Source organism: Ahaetulla prasina, chromosome 1 (genome assembly GCF_028640845.1).
Source record: "Ahaetulla prasina isolate Xishuangbanna chromosome 1, ASM2864084v1, whole genome shotgun sequence".
In the NCBI taxonomy this organism is placed as follows: Eukaryota; Metazoa; Chordata; class Lepidosauria; order Squamata; family Colubridae; genus Ahaetulla; species Ahaetulla prasina.
Window position 1 is genome coordinate 31,648,474 of NC_080539.1, and position 21,661 is coordinate 31,670,134.

Here is a 21,661-nt window from a genome sequence, read left to right on the forward strand (position 1 = left end):
ATGCATTTGCGAAACACTAAAATACAATCCTATTAATGTCAGCAAAGGATGTATTTCCCCAGGTGAAATGGTAATGACTCCAAGGCTGCATGTATTGCAGGCTACCAAAAAAGATAATTTCTCTAATTCTGTTAAATTATTCAGATTAAGCAAATGCTCACATTACTCTAGGGGCCACATTTCCCTCTACTTGTTTATCCTTTATTCTCTTTTTGCTAGTCTCAGGAGAGGAGCAAAGATGTTGCAGCTACACATATCTTACTAAAAAGATTTGTCATTTGAGTGCAATAATTTCAATTTACTAGTTTTACTAAATGTTCAAGACATTTACCGCTGTGCGGTAAAAATGTGATTCTAATAAATAACACCTTCAGCCATTCTACCAGGAGTATCTACAGACTGTCTGTGTTAAAAAAAAAAAGTCAAGATGGCGGCCACAATCATACAATTGAAGCCCTGGTTCTTCTGATAGGTGAACATTAATGTAAATTGAAAGGCAGTAACAATACGAGGCAATGGCAAACTATTGCTACCCACAAAGTGAGACGAATAGCAATAGCATTTAAACTTATACAGTATGCTGCTCCACAGTGCTTTACAGCATTTTCTGAGTGGTTTACAAAGTCAGCATATTGCCCCCAAAAGTCTGGGTCCTCATTTTACTGACTTCGGAAAGATAGGAGGCTGAGTCAACCTTGAACTGGTCAGGATCAAGTTCCTGGCAGTTGGCAGAGTTAGCCTACAATACTGCATTCTCACCACTGTGCTGCCAGGGCTCAATATGTAAGTCACCAGGTTACAAGCTCAGCTCAAATGATCGGTACCTTCCCCATTATTTATCCATATCTACTCTAGCTGCACCTCTGGATGTCATCTTTCTAAGTGGGAATACTTTCTTCTTCAGTTATGCTTCAGAGACTATTCCAACTGAGAGGTAAACAGTGCTCACCGATAATTTGACGATTTTATCAAACATGACATCTGGGGGAATGTGAAAGTCAAAGACAAAATACTGAAATAGAAAAAGAGAGAGAGAGAGAGAGAGAGAATTAAAAGGGTCACCAAGGTCCTTTATAGTAAAAAGATCAGTAATAAAGAATCAAATGAAAATAGTAAGTCATTTTGTTCTCTCCAGATATATTTCATTACAGTTTCATTGTTTAAAAAAATATGAACATTGGATATTTAGTCTGGCCTTTAGACAGACTAGAAGCACTGGTAGAACAAATCTAGGGATGGGATGCTAATTTGAGAAAGACATAAATATTCCCTATGTCAAGGCAGCCTCAGAGTTTTTCCTCAAAAAATGTCTGCGATGATTCTCAGTCCTCCAGGTCATAGTTGTCTCAAAGCTGGTTTTTCAAAAGGCAGCTGGACTGTTTTTTTTCCCTCTCAACAGAACCTATCCTTCCATCCTCCCACCATCCAGTCTCCAGTCAGTACCTATCCTTCCATCCCCTTGCCATCAGAACTGATGAAGTTTTTTGGATGAGAAGCAAAATGTTTACTACTTCTTCCTCAAAAAACAATCCAGTTGCCTTTTGAAAAAGCACCTTCGAGACTGGGGGGAAATGGTGAGGCTAAATAAATGTTTGTGGTACTTCTAAGCAATGAAAAAGCATGTTAATGTGAAAAAGCATGCTAATAACCCAAGAATCAAAATTAAATGAAAACAATTTTACCATTTCGTTAATGGAATTATAAATTCTTTATTTTGTGAATTGTAACCTCCTAAAATTATTATTATACTAGAAATCCAAACATTTCTCAACCAGTGGGTCCGTTCAAAATTTTGTAAGCATATCATGGGCATGAATGATTGGTTTAAGGCAGGGGTCTGTAAACTTGGCTCTTTTAAGACTTGTGGACTTCAACTCCCAGAGTTCAACTCTCTGGGAGTTGAAGTCCATAAGTCTTAAAAGAGCCAAGTTTGCAGACCCCTGGTTTAAGGTAATATAATCACTTACCAGAGGGAAAACTAATGATTTTCTCTCAAATTTGCCATCTCAACATTTTCTCTAGACAGATGAGGATATTTCCAGATTGTTACAGTCTAGTCCCCACTCCTCATCCCTATTATTTTTATTTGCTAAGAATGCTTTGGGCATACTGAACCCACAGATTATGTTGGAAACCCCAGTGCCATATAGTTCTTAAATTTTTAAATGAAAATTAGTAACATAGATAAAAAGGTAGCATCCTTGAGGGGTAGATGAAAATAAAAATCCAGCAATGCCCTAATTTTTTATTTATTTATTTATTTATTTAGTCACAACAGTATATATAAGCATAAGCATAAGCATGAAAATAACTATATATTATATAAGCATATATATATATATATAAGCATAAGTATGTAATAACTATATTAATTGGATATAATGAAAGGAAACAATAGGACAGGAAGGGTAGGTACGTTTGTGCTCTTATGAACGCCCCTTACAGACCTCTTAGGAATGGGGTGATGTCAATAGTAGACAGTTTTTGGTTAAAGCTTTGGGGATTTTGAGAAGAGACCACAGAGTCTGCCACTGGTGATAAGTAGGAAGAGCAGAAGCTTTAGCCTTGATCACATGATGTACACATTTACCTATTATCCTATCCAGTGGTGCTCTCCCTTCCCACTAATCAATTTGTTGATTTAAAGTCATAAACACGCTTATATTGGGATTTTTTCCAAGTACTGACTAAGATGCTTCAGTTCTGTGGTCTTTGTGTTAGTTTTCCCTGCCTATAAAGATAGGCAGCCCTTCAGCACTCCTGCAAAAATCAGTTTCCAAGCCTCATTGATAGCTAAGAGGAACCACTTTTTCCATATTTGTTGGGTTTTTCCTCTAACCTAAATATCCATTAAGAAGGAAATGACAGGTCAGTTGTTAGAGGTAGTGAGCTAACCTCATTATAGTAGGGGCAATTGGTTGATTCCTTCATGGAGGTGTACTTCTTCTCATCTCCCACCTCCACACACACTACAGGATCCATGTTGAGCCCCACCAGCTGCCGTGCTTCAATTACTGTGATGCTGACCTGGTGAGAGAAGAAAAAGAAACACATTGTTAGATTCATTCCCAAGGATCCATCATCTTCCTTCTACTTGTCTCTACTCATTTTCTTCCTAAAAGGAGCTATGTGCTACCTATGGGTGCTTTGCAAAAACCAGAAAGGTTTGTCAATCTGCAGTACCTTGAAAACCTTCAGAAGTTGTAGGTCACTGGAGGTTTTTATCAAAAGACTGGACACACACCTGTCTGAAATGGTATAGGGTCTCCTGCTTGAGCTGGGGTTGGACTAGAAGACCTCCAAGATCCCTTTCAGCTCTATTCTATTATTAAATGTCAATTAGCAGCAGAATGGAGAATATCGCTGCTTCACATAATATAATAAGAGTTGCAGTGGCGCAGTGGTTAGAGTACTGCAGGCTACTTCTGCTGATCACTGGCTGCCTACAGTTCGGCAGTTTGAATCTCACCAGCTCAAAGTTGACTCAGCCTTCCATCCTGCCAAGATCGGTAAAATGAGGACCCAGATTGTTGGGGGCAATAGGCTGACTCTGTAAACTGCTTAGAGAGGGCTGTAAAGCACTGTGAAGCGGTATATAAGTCTAAATGCTATTGCTATATACTATGTTAACTTAAATACTAAATACTATCTATTATATCCTCATACTATGTTAAATTGTAAGTTTATGGCAAGTTTATGCTTCAGAATATTTTTTTTTGTCACAACAGTATACACAAACATTGTCATAAATAAAAACAAGATATCATGAAAGAAATATATGTATATATAAGTAAAAACATGCAACAACTATGTTAATTTGCTATAATGAAGGGAACAATAGGACAGGAACGGTAGGCACTTTGTGCTCTTATGCACGCCCCTTATAGTCCTCTTAGGAATGGGGTGAGGTCAATAGTAGACAGTTTTTAGTTGAGGATTTTGGGATTTTGAATAGAGACTATGGAGTCAGGTAATGAGTTCCAAGCGTTAACAACTCTGTTACAGAAGTCATATTTTCTGCAATCAAGTTTGAAGCGGTTGACATTAAGTTTAAATCTATTGTTTGCTCTTGAACCAAAGCAATTACATTGATTTAATCAAGCAGGGATCTACTAAGCATGGCTTAAGCATGCTGCAATAGCACAACTTGCTTCTGAGTTGTGCTAATTGCACTAATATCACTTTCCCCCACCTGATGTGCCTTCAACAACTCCTGCTTTGGGACGTGTAAGATGCCATGAAACGTACCAATTGGTGAAAGGTGGCAATAAGGATGAATAGATATTCATGATGATGGTTAATTGGAGAAGGATTGTGGTGGTGGAGACTTTGGACTCCCATATTACTCCCATAGCACAAATGAGAGACTGGAACCATCTCACCTGGTAGTCCATCGGTCTTCCTGCACTGGGCTCCATTTTAATATCTGGCTTGGATCTTAAAAAGACCATGATAACAGAGAAAGATAATAATAACAATGACATAATAAATAACAATGTAATATTTAGTCCTTTGTGTTTATTTTATATTTATTTATTTTATTTATTTATTTATTTTATCACATTTATATACTGCCCTATCTCCCTAGGGACTCAGGGCGGTTCACAGGCGAGTAAAAAATACATATAAATACAGACTAAAATACAATTAAAAAACTTATTCTACATAGCCGAATTATTAAAAACAATATAAATAATAAAACCCATTAAAAACCAGTATAAATTTAAAATCTAATCCAGTCCTGCGCAGATGAATAAGTGTGTTTTAAGCTCGCGACGGAAGGTTCGGAGGTCCGGAAGTTGACGAAGTCCTGGGGGGAGTTCGTTCCAGAGGGTGGGAGCCCCCACAGAGAAGGCCCTTCCCCTGGGTGTCGCCAGACGGCACTGCCTAGCTGACGGCATCCTGAGGAGTCCCTCTGTGAGAGCGCACGGGTCGGTGAGAGGTATTCGGTAGCAGTAGGCGGTCCCGTAAGTAACCCGGCCCTATGCCATGGAGCGCTTTAAAGATGGTTACCAACACCTTGAAGCGCACCCGGAAGGCCACAGGTAGCCAGTGCAGTCTGCGCAGGATAGGTGTCACACGGGAGCCACGAGGGGCTCCCTCTATCACCCGCGCAGCCGCATTCTGAACTAACTGAAGCCTCCGGATGCCCCTCAAGGGGAGCCCCATGTAGAGAGCATTGCAGTAATCCAGACGAGACGTCACGAGGGTGTGAGTGACCGTGCATAAGGCATCCCGGTCTAGAAAGGCGCAACTGGCGCACCAGGCGAACCTGGTAAAAGCTCTCCTGGAGACGGCCGTCAAATGATCTTCAAAAGACAGCCGCTCATCCAGGAGGACGCCCAAGTTGCGCACCTCTCCATCGGGGCCAATGACTCGCCCCAACAGTCAGCCGTGGACTCAGCTGACTGTACCGGGATGCCGCATCCACAGCCACTCTGTCTTGGAGGGATTGAGCTTGAGCCTGTTTCTCCCCATCCAGACCCGCACGGCTTCCAAACACCGGGACAGCACTTGATAGCTTCGTTGGGGTGGCCCGTGTGAAAAGTACAGCTGGGTGTCATCAGCGTACAGCTGGTACCTCACACGAAGCCACTGATGATCTCACCCAGCGGCTTCATATAGATGTTGAACAGAAGGGGCGAGAGAATCGACCCCGCGGCACCCACAAGTGAGGCGCCTCGGGCCGACCTCTGCCCCCTGTCAACACCGTCTGCGACCGATCGGAGAGATAGGAGGAGAACCACCGATAAACGGTGCCTCCCACTCCCAATCCTCCAACCGGCGCAGCAGGATACCATGGTCGATGGTATCAAAAGCCGCTGAGAGGTCTAATAGGACCAGGGCAGAGGAACAACCCCTATCCCTGGCCCTCCAGAGATCATCCACCAACGCGACCAAAGCCGTCTCAGTGCTGTAACCGGCCGGAAACCGGACTGAACGGGTCTAGATAGACAGTTTCATCCAGGTGTAGGGGAAACTGATATGCCACCATACTCTCTACAACCTTCGCCGCTTAAGGTTGAGACCGGACGATAATTACCTAAAACAGCCGGGTCCAGGAAGGCTTCTTGAGGAGGGCCTCACCACCGCCTCTTTCAAGGCGGCCGGAAAGACTCCCTCCAACAAGGAGGCGCCAGAATCGCCTGAGCCAGCCTCGTGTCACCTCCTGAGTGGCCAGCACCAACCAGGAGGGGCACGGGTCCAGTAAACACGTGGTGGCATTCACCCTCCCCAACAACCTGTCCATGTCCTCGGGAGCCACAGGGTCAAACTCATCCCAAACAATGTCACCAAGGCCACCCTCAGACGCCCCATCTGAATCGCCGCAATTTTGGTCCAGACCGTCCCGAAGCTGAACGATTTTATCGTATAGATAACCGTTAAACTCCTCAGCACGTCCCTGTAACGGGTCATCCCGCTCCCCCTGGTGAAGGAGGGAACGAGTCACCCGAAACAGGGCGGCTGGGCGGTTATCTGCCGACGCAATGAGGGAGGAGGCGTAGCAACGCCTCGCTTCCCTCAGTGCCACTAGGTAGGTCCTATTATAGGACCTAACTAGTGTCCGATCAGCCTCTGAACGGCTAGACCTCCAGGAACTCTCTAGGCGTCTTCTCCGGCGTTTCATCCCCCTCAGCTCCTCGGAGAACCAAGGAGCCGGTTGGGATCTACGCCGGGTCAGAGGCCGCAAAGGCACGACACGGTCTAAAGCCCCAGCCGCAGCCCGTTCCCAGGCTGCGGCTAGTTCCTCGGCCGTGCCGTGAGCCAGACCCTCAGGAAACGGCCCAAGCTCCGTCCGGAACCTCTCCGGGTCCATCAGGCGCCTGGGACGGAACCAACGTAGTGGTTCCGTCTCCCTGCGGTGTTGAGTGGCGGTCAGAAAGTCCAGGCGAAGGAGAGAGTGATCTGACCATGACAAAGGTTCTGTGACTACATCTCTCAAGTCCAGATCCTTCAACCACTGACCAGAGATAAAAATCAGGTCCAGTGTGCCTCCCCCGATGTGAGTGGGGCCATCCACTACTTGAGTCAGGTCCAAGGCCGTCATGGAAGCCATGAACTCCCGAGCTGCTGTTGATGACGAACCGGAAGATATAATGTGTGGTTGGCTTCATTGTGGGTTAGCACAATCTATCTCTCATGACATGCAAATGGTGGCTTATAGTTTAGCACTATGAATACACCAGGCCAAAATCCTAACACCAACCAGAAGGAGTAATAAATGTGATGAGTCACACTGAACTTTAAGTAAAAGGTTATAAAATGTAGTTATTTGTTAATAAAGGCAGAATACAAATAAATAAAATATTTTAATAGGTTAATATTTTGCCTCTAATGTTAAGTGCCACATTTCTCACTTTTTTTCTCACACCTTTTTTACATCCTGACATGTCTAGATCTGATCTCCACTTTCTGAGTTGTCTTTCAGTGGTGAAATGCAGCTGATTCTATATGGATCGTACGACCTGGTAGCACTAGTAGTGAGAGGCTCCACCCACCTGCCTGGATGTAATCATGTCCTATTTTGACCCGCGCATGCGTGGAGGAGGCACTTGTGCTCACATTTGTGAACCAGTAGTGAAAGTAAGTGAATACCACCCCTGGTTGTCTTGTACTCACCTCTTATTAGACACATTGGTGGTCACAGCTGTGACTGATGCCAGGGAGATGGTATCTGGATCCAGGCCACCTCCAAGCCGTATTGCTTTACGGTCCAGATCTTCTGCTTCCAAGATAGCTGGTTGATCTGTCCAGGAAAGACAAGTCATAGTTAAAACTTTTGATTTGACTATAACACAAAACTTTTAACAATGGGCATCTTTCAAGAAGGGTGAGAGAAACCTGAAAAAGTATGGTGATCTGGGATCCAGTCATGGTATAATTTAGAACTGGCACTATTAAAAGTGCCTGGATGAGCATTCTCCAAACTGGATCTTCCAGATAGGTGAATCTCAGCTCTCAGAATTCACCAGCTAGCAAGGCAACGGGTGAAAATTCATACTTCTAGAACCGTGATGGCGAACCTATGGCATGGGTGTCAGAGGTGGCACACAGAGCCCTCTCTGTGGTCACGCATGCCTTCGCCAGCTGCTCTTTCGGTTTTTCTGGTGCACATATGTGCACTGGCCAGCTGGTCTTCACACATACCAGAGCACCAGAAACCTGAAGACCAGCTGACCAGCATGCGCATGCGCATCAGCCAGCTAGTCTTTGGGTTTACGGCACTCTGGTGCTTCGGCGCATGCACATGTGCACATATTCCATTTTGGGCACTCAGTGCCAAAAAGGTTTGCCATCACTGTTCTAGAGGATTCCAAGTTAAGGTGAATTGATCTAGATTGTTTTGTTTAAAAGCCATTTGCACCACATTCTCAGAGAAGTGTAGAGGCAGCAAGATATGCAATCATGAATGACAGTTTTGATACATACATGGAAGAGTCAAAAGGTACATGCGTCTTGGCCAGGCAACTGATCTAGAAATCCAATATTATGGAACATTCTTTGCTGGAAGAACAGATGGTTCCTATCCTATTGGCATTCTTTGAACTAACCAAAGCAGTGCTTTTACTGTTGGCAAAGTTTAAAATATTGAGCACTTATAAAGTTTTTGATTGTTTACTGGGGAGTTTGATAATGAAATGTTGCATTTTTTCTTGTTTATATAAGATTCCATTGTCTCCTGTCTGGAGTCCTTTTGGTTGCAACAGGCTGTATACATATTGTAAATCAGTTACTCATTCAACCAACCAGCCAACCAACCAACCAACCAACCAACCAACCAACCAACCAACCAACATGTAAACAAGTAAATATAGGAAACTGGCTTTCCTAAAATGAAATGAGCCCAGAGTTATTTGAATTCAAAGGAGTACCCATCTCTTGCACCTAGTCTGAAATTACAAATTTGCAGTCTCAGGGTATAAGCTAAATCAGCTACAGGTACCTGAACAGACTTGTAAGTTGATCACAAGCTTTCTAACAAACAGGAAGCAGCAGGTGAAGCTAAGCAGGATCACATCAGATACCTGTACAATTAGCACAGGGCCCCCCCCAAGGCTGTGAGCTCTCCCCACTTCTCTTCTATCCATATACCAATGACTGCATCTCCAACAATCCATCTACTGAAGTTCGCAGATGACACAACAGTGATCGGTCTCATTCGAGACAATGATGAATCCGCATACAGATGGGAGGTCGAACGACTAGCCTCGTGGTGCGACCGAAACAATCTGGAACTGAACACACTCAAAACCGTAGAAATGGTGGTAGACTTTAGGAGAAACCCTTCCACACTTCCACTTCTCACAATACTAGACAATACAGTATCAACAGTAGAAACCTTTAAATTTCTAGGCTCTACCATATCACAAGATCTAAAATGGACAGCTAACATCAAAAACATCATCAAAAAAGGACAACAAAGAATGTTCTTTCTACGCCAACTCAGAAAGCTCAAACTGTCCAAGGAGCTGCTGATCCAGTTCTACAGAGGAATTATTGAGTCTGTCATTTGCACCTCTATAACTGGCTGGTTCGGTTCTGCAACCCAACAAGAAAAACACAGACTTCAGAGGATAATTAGAACTGCAGAAAAAATAATTGCTACCACTCTGCCTTCCATTGAGGACCTGTAAACTGCATGAATCAAGAAGAGGGCCGTGAAAATATTTACAGATCCCTCACATCATGGACATAAACTGTTTCAACTCCTACCCTCAAAACGACACTATAGAGCACTACACACCAGAACAACTAGACACAAGAACAGTTTTTCCCCGAACGCCATCACTCTGCTAAACAAATAATTCCCTCAACACTGTCAAACTATTTACTAAATCTGTACTACTATTAATCTTCTCATCGTCCCCATCACCCATCTCCTTCCACTTATGACTGTATGACTGTAACTTTGTTGCTGGCAATCCTTATGATTTATATTGATATTGATTGTTTCCTGATTGTTTATTTGTACCCTATGGCTATCATTAAGTGTTGTACCTTATGATTCTTGACGAATGTATCTTTTCCTTTATGTACACTGAGAGCATATGCACCAAGACAAATTCCTTGTGTGTCCAATCATACTTGGCCAATAAAAATTCTATTCTATTCTATTCTAACAGGATTTTAGTAGTTCACTGGTTTGATTGAAGTTTAGGTGGTGAGCACATGCACACCTTGCTTTCGGTGATGATCATCTTTTGAGGGACGTGTTTTGCCCAACTTCATGGCTGAAAAGACTCCTCTTCCAGCTCTGTAAGCAAAGTAGAAACATTATGAACATCATCTCAGAACATAAGCCAAAAAGGGGGATCTCTTCTCCAAGAAGCAGTTGAGAGACAAACTGAGGAGAAAGACAAATAAAGGAAATAGTGAGGGAAAGGAAACAAGAAAAATATGAGTAAATGCATTACTCCTGCTTAGAATTTGTTGCAGTTTGGATTAAATCACTGAAAAGTAGTCTCAGGAAAATATAAATATATTTGATTCTTATTGAGAAGTTTTCATCCAACCAGTTTTACAAGACACACAATGGATGTTCTCTAAGCATGAGATATATTTATTGGAACTAGCAGGTATTTCAGACATATGCCATGTCCATAGTATACCCAGAGCTTCAAATGGACTGCCATTATTCAAATTGTATTGGCATGAATCTTCCTGCCCTTTAGCCATTGTGGAATCCTTGGTGTTCTCTGAGCTAGGTTTTTTGTGTGTAGATGTTACGCAAGTAGGTAGTATCCGTTATAGTGAGTGTGGGATTTGCTCCTTGTAATTTGCCCTGCCTGTGTTGGTGGGTGTGGCTTTCTCCTTGTTAGTTAACTACATAAACAAGAAGCAAACCCCATTCACAATGGCATTGATGATGTTACCTAGTTGGGTAATGAATGTCTACAAACAACCAATCAAGCTCCAAGGGCACCAAGGACTCCACAGTTCAGTCTTGAATCAGAATCAGAATAGAGCTGGAAGGGACCTTGGAGGTCTTCTAGTCCAGCCCCCTCCTCACGTAAGAGAACCTTCTATTGGACCGTTAGCCATTATTTTCCAGCTGTGCATCATCTGCATCTTGACCTCTTGAAGTATGTAGGGATCCACAAAAGCTGTAAGGCTATCACCCATTATCCTCCCCTAACTATAGTCCAAAGGTGGGGGGAAGTTAGGATTCAAACTTATTTGAGGATGAAGTCAGAAGATTTTAAGGCAAGAGGTACTTGAGTTAACATAACATAACATAACATCAGAGTTGGAAGGGACCTTGGAGGCCTTCTAGTCCAACCCCCTGCCCAGGCAGGAAACCCTACACCATCTCAGTCAGATGGTTATCCAACATTTTCTTAAAAATTTCCAGTGTTGGAGCATTCACAACTTCTGAAGGCAAGTCGTTCCACTTATTAATTGTTCTAACTGTCAGGAAATTTCTCCTTAGTTCTAAGTTGCTGAGTTATTCTTTAAACTCTTCCAACTCCAAAAATGGCCCCTCCCCCAAAAAACAGAGTAGATTTTTTTAGCTTCATTAGTTCTCGGGGATGGAAAACAGGGCTAATGCTTTTGGAAAACAGACAATTTTGGTTGTCAGCCAAGTTAGGAAAGCTGTGCAATTGGCTGGAAAGGGAGGGAGGGAAGGAGGAAGGGAGGAAGGAAGGAAGGACATTATTATTTTAAATCAAGCTTCCTCAGTCTGCTGCCTTCTATGTTGGCCATAACATATATAATCCATGGCAATTTTGCCATGAAAGAAAGTGGACATGAAATAATGGTTTTAAATTACAAGGATGTAGATTTTGGTTGGACATCTGGAAAAAAAATCTTAACAGTAAAAAATATTTTAACTGTGGAACAGACTGCCTTGGAAAGCAATATACTCCCCTTCGCTACAGTGTTCAGACAGAAGCTGAATCTGTTGAGGATGCTATAATAGTAGATTGTGGCATTATGCAACAGATTTAACTAATTGATTTCCTCAGCTCTTCCTTTCCTTACCTTGTAGGATTCTATGAAAAGAAAGTCCTGTTTATACCAAGGATTGGCAGGCTGCAGGTGCATGCAACTCCTTCTTCCCATTTCTTTGATGGTTATTTTTATTGTTATTGTTGCAATATGACCATGCACCAAAAAAAGTTCATTTCTGAAGGTAATTAAACAATTCACTTGACAAAGACTTTGGGCAGGTCTAATCCGCCTTAAATGTCACAAAAACTAAACAAACAAAACAGATCCCCAAATACCAATGAAATAAATTACACACACCAATGAAACTGTTCTATTTGTCCTTAAGTCACCGTTCTGGGTATTGTATTCCATGGCTACCCAAAACAATGCCAAATGCATTATTTGTTATGCAATGGGATCCATATACATGTCATTTTACAACTGACAGGCAGGGCTAGGCTCTCTCCAGAAAACTTTAGATTCTGAAAAGTGGAGTACTAAAGAAAAGAGGGGAGAGAAAAGCAAGGGCAGTAGGGAATGTGAAAACAAAATGAATTTCTGATGTTTAGACTTGGATCTTCTCATAGCTTCATGTTTGGAAGAAAACCTAGTAAACCTAATGGGCCTTTCACAAAGAAAAGTGCCATCAGGAATTAAACCAAAGGTTTTGTAGAAAAAAAAATGACATCAAGTATGTCTTCTAAAACTTAACATAAGGGATAACCAGGAAGATATGACTAGTTTTCGGGGATTCTATTACTGTAGTATATTAAGCAATTTTCAAGAGCTTTCCTAAGGCAGCCAGCTAGAGCACAATGAAATGCTAATTAATTAATTAATTATTAACATTCCTTTGAAACGTGAGAACATGGAAGGGGACCATTGGCCTGAATGCAATGGAAGTGATGGGTTGGGGACGCCGTTGGGTGAGCAGCAAAGAAAGGATGGGAAGGTACAATGGGATTCCAGAGGCAAAGCAAGTAGTAGAAGGCAGATTGTCACTGAGTCGGGTATTTCGAATCTCAGGTTATCGGACAACATCTATTAAAAGCAATAGCGAAACTCCGCTCTTAAAAGCGAAACTCCTTTCTTATAATTCCCAAGAGCTAAATGTAGAAGGTAATAGCTAACAGACAGACTATAATTACAATCTGCTCCTGGAATCGTCACACAGATATGAACTAAACTCAGAAAACCCCTATATTACAGTGGTCCTTATTAAGACCATATTCAACAATTTGTTTGACATTATCTGTTTGTTCGACATTGCTTGATAAAAACATTATCTTCTACACACAGGGAGCATGAAAAAGGCAGGCAAAACAGCCACTCTGTGCATTAAAGGGTGTACCAGCCAAATGCCCATCAGAGTCATTTTTTCAGAGTGATGGGCTTTACTGAAGATAAAATATATATCTAGCATCATAGATTTCGGAATAGCATGTAACATTATTTGGAACAGCAGGATCAGCTAAGCACTGTCACGGACATCATTCTCTTTAAATAGTGCCTTTGGCATACTCTTTGTATCCCCCCTGTTTTTAAAAATATAAAATGCATTTCCCCCATGCAAGTACACTTGCTTATGATCTTGTTCTAGGGTGACATCTCAAATATCCCAATAGATACTCTCCAACCCACTCATAGCAAAAACATTCCTAAAAACCTTTCAGAGATTGAAATCAAAGCAACTACTCACCTGTTCCAGGTAAAGTAGAATCAGACTTCTTTACTTGTATCTCACAATTACAATCACAAAAAGAGGGGGGGAGGGTAGTTTGAAAGGGGCAGGAAGTTACTGAGATGGGGAAAAGAGTTCCTGGTCCATTTCCTGCTCCTATACCATTTTGGGATGATTGCGTCATTGAACTCAGGCCCAGTTGCCCTCCATTTTCAGACACCACCAAAAAATAACAGCACGGAGGGGAAGGAATGGCGTAGTTAGGAAGCCAGCTGTGTTAGCAGAGAATTGATACCATCCCCTTCATGAATATTGGATGACAACACCTGAGACAGCTTGGCAAAGGCTGAATAGCAGCCATTCCAGATTTCCAGCCATGTTTTTTTTCTCCTCACAGGGCCCAAAATCATGGCCTTAGAAGAGATTTCCATGATTTAGTAACTTAGTTTGGGAGCCATTGCTTTTTAGGTCTCTGGTCTTTTTATCAATTTGCTCCATTATGCTTAAATAGATGTTTAGAAAGTACATGCTAAATTTTTGTTAAAAATCTAATCTGAGCTCTGGATTCATGCTTGGTGAAAAAAGAGCCACAAGCCTGCCAACTGTGGCTTCTTCCCTAATTCCATATGAATTTTAAGCATGGGTCTGATTATGGCTTGGAAATGAATTATTCACAGTTAAATCTGCCTTTCTAACATCAAGAAACGTTTTGAAGTAAAGAAATTATCCTAGAAAGGTCATCTATCTTGTGGTCAAAGATGAAGGAGAGATTAAAATTTAGGGCTGGTTCATAGGTTTCTAAGCTAAATAACTCGTTCACTTCTGGGTAGTTTATGAATCAGCCACTACTTGAGATGGAACAAAATCCCCAAATTCAGTGAAGATTAAGGTGGTTGGAAAGAACTTGTTCTTGGAAAGCCATTGCCAGTTAGAATGAACAATGGAAAAATATTTGATCTTGAACCTTCTTTGGATGTAGAACGCTTGCCTTATGGTGACCTTGGGAATGGAAAATGTTTACCAACTGTAGTCTACCATATTAAACTTAAAGACACAGAGGGACCCTCCCTTGGGGGTTTTCTCTGGGAAAAATGCTTGGGAAAGAGTTACGTTTTTCATCTCTTGCCAAGTTGTAGAAAGGACTGGTCAAAAAGGAGCCCTAGTGGCGCAATAGTTAGAATTGCAGTATTGCAGGCGAATTCTGCCAAAAGCCTGGAGTTTGTTCCTGACTGGCTCAAGCTTGACTCAGCCTTACATCCTTCCAAGGTTAGTAAAATGAGAACCCAGATTGTTGTGGACAATATGCTGACATTAGTCAAATGCTCAGAGAGTGTTGTAAAGTACTATGGGACAGTATATAAGTCTAGGTGCTATGTTATTGCTATAATCACATTGTCCTATCTTGACCATCTAGGTCAAATTTTAGAAAAAGAGTCATTTGATCTAGTGTGATTTTACTTGGAATAGAAAGGCATTTGGAGGGATCAAGTATTCAATCAGTCCATCAGTGGAAACTGCTATTGTATTGTGCAAAGTTGGAAAAAAAATCCCCAGTATCCATTTGTTATGAAATGTGCCCACATATAAATTAGGTAAGTAGATGGGTAGAAATGTAGGCAGGCAGATAGACAACTAGGAGTAATTGATAAGTTGAATAGAGAATCAGATAAAGATAATTTTGAGAATGGGAACAAATTAAAGCAAACATCAGCATTTCAGAGGATTTGGAAAACAAAGTGGTACTTTTTGTGACTTGGACAGTTAGCAGACTCAATCACATTTGAATAATTTTGATCCAGAGCTCACACATCCATTGTGTCCAACCAAGAACACCTATATGCTTTGCCTTGTCTTTTTATTGTGCCTTATAAATATGAAAGTTTATTATCCAATGAAACATGGTATTGGTATTCTAAAAAGCCCTCGTGACTTAGCTATGTTGTCAGAGCTGGAGCTCCCAGGTGAACAGGGACATGGTCTAATGGCTCCATTGTTGAGGTGGGCATTTTTATCCTCCTTCTCCTGACATTTGTATTTTTGCTTTTATGTTATTTATTAATAAGGGTTTTTTATATCACACATTTTTTGTTTTTATTTATTGTTCTTATTGATTTTTGTTCACTGCCAAGAATTTGTTGCCTTTGGTGAGATCGGCGGCTATATAAATTTGATTAATAAAAAAAGAATAAATGAAATGAAGCATACTGGACATATACCAGCCTTACACCTAGGTTCTGCTTCTTTGTTCTTAAAAATATGGCCTCATTATTGAACCCCCTTCTTTGCTGATAGTTATGAAGGTAACAGAATTCTATTTCAAGATGCTGTTCCCATTTCTGACCATTAACTAATGACAGAAGAAGCTGCAGAACAGAGTTTAGATGAAAGAGAGGCAGAGATTACGACAAAGAAACCTACTTTTTGTCCTTCGTCTTGCTGAAATGGGTGCGCAGAGCCAGGCAAGAAGCAAAAAGCCAAAATTTAAATAAAAAGTTAATTAAAAAACTAGCAGATATTTATAAGATAATATCAATAGAACAGCCACAAGCTTTATACATTTAAATCCCATTTTTCTTTCTTCAGGAATGTACACATTATTCTTTCAATAAGTAAAGGAGGTAAAGTTGAGTGGAAAGAATGATTATATATTGTAACCCCAAAATCTTATCTAAGCCTACAGGATATGAATTATGAAAATCCTGATGGCTGTAGATCATGGGAAAGACATAGGATTAGGGAGTGTTTCATTGGTTCCAGTTTTTGACCATGTGTATTTCTGCAGCTCAGCTCTTAAAACCCTAGTCCTCTCTCCAGAGAGTTATGCTGTGGTGATAATGGCAATATACATTTTCTTGCTACGCTCCTGAAAATGATACGACAAGTTGCAGTTTCTGTTTTTAATCTACTTCCCTAGAAATACTGTAAATCTAATTGAACCCATAGGACCTTGCTTGAGTAATCTGTGATATTACAAAGCACAGAAGCCTCCATACCAAAAACGATAAGGAAAGATGAATTCTGGTCTAGAAGGCATAATAATGAATTCTGGAGAGGGATTCTAACCACATGATAACTTCTACAGTGGGCTCCCTTTGAAGCTTCTGTTCCTTTTGTTTTAAAATTATGATTTTTTTGAATTTGATGAGTATAACACACAAAGTATGCATTGCTTTTTATTTTGTCCAAGTATAGAATCTACTTTAGAGAATTGGCAAAGAAAAATTGAGGCAGCTCATTATTCATCAAATGGAGCTGCAGAGAACAACGTTTTGAAAATTTGGGGGAAAGCTCACTGACCCACAAACTGGGAGACTACAAATCCTATGGAGGTTCTAAGAATTTAGTAACAATATTAACTATGCCAGAGTAATCAGTTATTCAAATATTGGTCAGGAACTGTAAACAAGGGTGTTCAACATTAGAGACACGGACATGCATTCTGTCATCGATTGGTTATGGTGTTTTCTGAGTATCTCTAAAATTGTCACCCAATTGTAATCTTAAACACAACCAAACTTTTAAAAACTACCAACTCTACTGACAGTGTGCCAAGGATTTGTTTTGAACTCACAACAGAGCTGTGATAAACCCAGAATACATCTAGAATGGTGGGACCAGAGTCAGAACACTTCCACTAAAATCAGTACAATCTGTTTCAAATTTGAAAAGGATCACCTTGAGACTTGAAATGTTTCAAATGAAAAACATTTTGCACAACCCAACTCAAGATGTACACCACCACCACAACTATCACCATCACCTTGCTGAGCATTAACAAAACCTTCACGTTGTCCATAGTAAACAAAGCATCCCAAATAGGGATGGGCCTTGAGCTAACTGCAAAGCCCAGAAGCCAATAATACATTTGCTAATTGGTCTCAGTCAGTGGTGGGATTTAAATAATTTAACAAGCGGTTCTCTGCCCTAATGATTTCTTCCAACAACCAGTTTGCCAACCGGCAAAGTTAACAATCGGTTCTCCCGAAGTGGTGCGACCTGGCTGAATCCCACCACTGGTCTCAGTCCATATGTACAGTCCATATGTCCTGACGTGGTTGATTTGAAAAGTTTGGCTTTTCTTCTATCAAAGCACTCACTGACATTAATTAGCCTGAAAAACGAAATCCTCGGTCTATGGAGATCACTATGAAACTAAAGCATTGTAGCTGAGGATGAGGTATTTAAGCTGAGAATTATTAGAGGAAAAGAATAGAAAGTATTAAGCTACCTGAATGGCAAATGGTGATGCTTTTTCTCTTTTCCTTTAATTTTATCTCTGAAAGTACAAATACGATTCAGAAACAATCAAGTGATTAAGAAACTATTTGCTTGAATGCAACAAGAAAAAATAACTTTCTATATGAAACTTTTGAAAGTTCCTTCTATTACTTACTTCTATTACTAGGCAAAAACATTTTTCTTGGAAAACCACAGCAAATGCACACATAGCAGATAGAAAGAGAAATACAAACATGTGAGAGGTATTACTTAAAAAAAACAAACCCCAAAAACAAAACCCATGGAGAATTATTTAAATTTGACTTCAAAATCAAAAAGTTTCTTAAGGTTAAGGTTAGGATTAGAAACATTTAATCTGGAACATCCAATTACAATTCTACGGCCATCTGTTTTCAACATCCTTTACAAGACATTAGCTCAGGCCTTTGACAAGAGCTATTTCTCTCCTTCCTTGGAACCTTGGGTCTCAGAAAGTACACGAGAATGGGGGAAAAAAAGGATAGAAAATTGGGATGTCATAGAAAGAAGGGGTCCCAAGCCACTTTGGCTCCAGCCCTATCCATAGCTTGTTTCAGCTCTATCTGTCGTGCAAATCATGCAAAACAAATTGTCTTCTGCTTTCAGACATCCAAGGTTTTAAAAAGAGCAGAGAAATGGCTCTTGCTGACCTTAAGATAGTCAGAAATTCATAATATAACTGAAATTCAAATAGCCATTTTATTTATTTATTTATTTATTTAATCATATTTATATACCATCAATGGAGTCCTTCAAATATATTCCAGTTTACCCCTGAGAATCAAAGTAGACCTCAATATAACTTTCACTTGGAAGGAAAACAGGAAGATCTCCAAAGGTCTCCAAAGCCTGCTTGATTTTAGATCTCATTAAAGGAGGAGCAGAGGAGCAGCACACACACACACACACACACACACACACACACACACACACACACACACACACATGCACAGACACACACAGAGAGAGAATGCACACACTAAAAAAAAAGGAAAGGAATTGCAGTTGAAGGGCCAACATGTACCTGGAGTTTTTGTGGTCATCCCTGTTGCACAAGAGAAGAAAGCCGGGGGAAAATACCAAAGTCGAGAGAGTTAACAGGCTATTGCAATAAGCTATATTCTACCTACCAGGAACCAATTCCTTGAGGATTCAAGAGTACATCTTCCTGCATAAGTTTTATAACAGGAACACTCAGCAGTGTAAACTAAGGGCTGGGTGGGGGGTGGTATTCCAGTCAACCTCTTGCCTGATGGACAGGACCCAGGTGGCAATCCTCAAAAGCTCTAAAGCTGGCCTCTAAAATAAGATCTTGAAGTGTAAATAATCACTTTCTGTACACATAAGAAACTTTTCAGAATCACAGCCTTTTGTTGCTCTTGCATGGTTACCCATATGGAGTTACTTATAATTTTCTAATTATTACTGTATTGATATGTTCAGAAAAACTCTAATCTCAGCTGTAGTTTTAGGAACACAGGAATAATCCCAAACTTTTTGATCAATTCTGGAATTGAGACTGGCATGAATAAAACCCCTTTTCAAAACATCGTACTGATTCTTAATATACCTGGCTACAGATTTGTACCCATTATGGTTCTTTTTCTGGAATCCTGACAGTTTGCTGGAATAGGGCACAGAAGAAAAGGAGAGAGAGAAAAAAACACCCAATTAGGATAAATGAAATTGGCAACAATAGTCATGAGAGCATTTTGCATGCAAAATGGACAAATGCTTTTGCTTCCTATAACTTATTTATCCAAATGGGGTTCTCTACAATTCAGTCAAGATTCATTTGGGAACATGGTGGACCAACTTCCATGATCATAGAAAGCCTACAGAAATATCCACAAATTCAGCTCAAGTTGATGAGAAAAACAAATATCAGGAAAAGAGCTTTTCATGGCCACTTAGAACCTTCCACTGGAAGAATGCCCTTCCTGATGGGCACTTCTAGAAAACTCCATAAACACAGATTATTACTTGGATGGTATAATTATCACAGCTGAAAATACATTCAATTTTATGAAAACTGATCCAGATCAGTTATAACAACCTAAGGTAATGATTTGAATTGATGTTTTTATTATCTTAACTTAATTATGCAACTCCAGCAGACAACAGAATTTAAAAGAGTAAGGAGGATGTTTGTCACCTTTAGAATAAATAATTGTACCTGTGCATAATTTTTCTCATTACTTCTGGTAGCTTAAGCAGTTTAAAAAGCCAATGAAAAGAACAAAAGGACAGACCAAAACATTGTCTTGGTAGCCAGTCAGTTACCTCCCAAATCAATAATTGCTGAGATATGAGAGGCTGTATAGGAGAGAATCAATGGATGGGAGACGTCTTTAACTCTTTCTTTCTACTATTACTATCCCTGGCAAATTCTTGATTATCCTTGGCAAATTTCTTTTCCCTGAATGTTTTCTCCCATTCAAATTTTGTCTTTCAGGTCCTAATTAGTGAAAGTGAAAATCTTTGCTATGTGCTATGGGATGTGGTATAAAAATATGTAAATCACTAGGAAGGAAGGATTAACCCTCCCCTTCCCATTCATTTTCTCATTATTCCTACAAGGCTTATTACAAGTAGATTTAGTCTAGAAGGACAATGTGAGGTTCTTCAATCTTTTGCCAATGCATGAAAACAAAGTAAATTGATTTTAAAAATGCTCAGAATCCTCTTCATTGATTAATTGCACCCTGAATTACAAAAAATAAACAAGCATGTCTTCCAGAGATAGTTCTGAGAGGGTCATGAATAATCAATTGGAGGAGAGACTATGCAGGTCACTTTATGTGCTCTGTTTTGTTTGATCTTTATTTTGAATTATAGGAGAAAGATGGCAGATTCCTGTCTTTTTCTGTTGCAAGGTGATTTTAACTAGGCAATTGGTGGGAGTGAAATAAGCTAACTTCATCATTCATGATTGTTTCTGTGATAATATAGGCAGATTTTCACAAATAATTTTATTTTTATCAAACCGATTCACAGTATAAACGCCATGCACACACAAATAGAAGTACAGAAAAAAGAAAATATATTAAAATTGGTATTAAACTGACAGCAGCCATATTGAACACAGAAGCCATGCAATAACAGCAACAAAAGTATGTTGTTGTCTTTCCCAAGCCTTGGAAAAGGAAACCTTTTAAGCCAAGGACTATTTTGTGTGTCTTCTGCTTATCCTCTAGTTTGCCTTCTATGGGGTATCTTTGATTAAATTCAGCACCATGGACAGAGCTTCAGAAGATAAGAGATTGGCAAGCACCAAATGTATACCAAGTGATGGCTGCATTATAAACTTGCCCAAGGAAAGAAAACATGAATAATTCAATTGGGCCAGATTGTTTTATGCTCCAGAGCTACATCCTACCTATTAATTTTTAAAAATAAACATAGATCAGGTATCATGTCCTGCTGCTGACATTTTATTGTCCTAAACATTTTACTATCCTAAAACATAAAAGAGGCCAGACATGATAAGTAAAGAAAGGAATATTGGCGGTTAGGCAGCAAAGTTTATCTTGAAATATTAATATATAAGACACGCTGGGTTGGCCCCGTTGCAAGCCTAGCCCCATGTCAAACAGGCTTAAATACAAGGAGGCCAATTTGAACACACAGGCTGTTAGGGGATTTGCCTGCACAACTGTGCCCATGACAACCCAGCTTTCTACTGAAAGAAGATTAATCGAAGGAAAGTTCAGCAAATTCTAACCTCCTTTGGGGTTTATGGATAACCTGTGCCTGTTCTCAGGAAGAGGTTCATTTTTTCTTTAGTTT

At 40.3% G+C, this 21,661-nt stretch overlaps 1 protein-coding gene across 1 annotated transcript in view; it reads right to left on the minus strand.

The window, feature by feature from the left end:
• The window catches only part of OTOF (otoferlin), a 214,156-nt gene that overhangs the window by 74,301 nt on the left and 118,194 nt on the right, over window positions 1-21,661 (minus strand). The window contains exons 6-10 of the mRNA XM_058164751.1: window positions 10,179-10,255; window positions 7,621-7,747; window positions 4,383-4,437; window positions 2,896-3,027; window positions 950-1,012 (exon numbers count right to left, since the gene is read on the minus strand). Coding sequence (XP_058020734.1) covers window positions 950-1,012; window positions 2,896-3,027; window positions 4,383-4,437; window positions 7,621-7,747; window positions 10,179-10,255 — 454 coding nt within the window. The remainder of the gene's footprint in view (window positions 1-949; window positions 1,013-2,895; window positions 3,028-4,382; window positions 4,438-7,620; window positions 7,748-10,178; window positions 10,256-21,661) is intronic.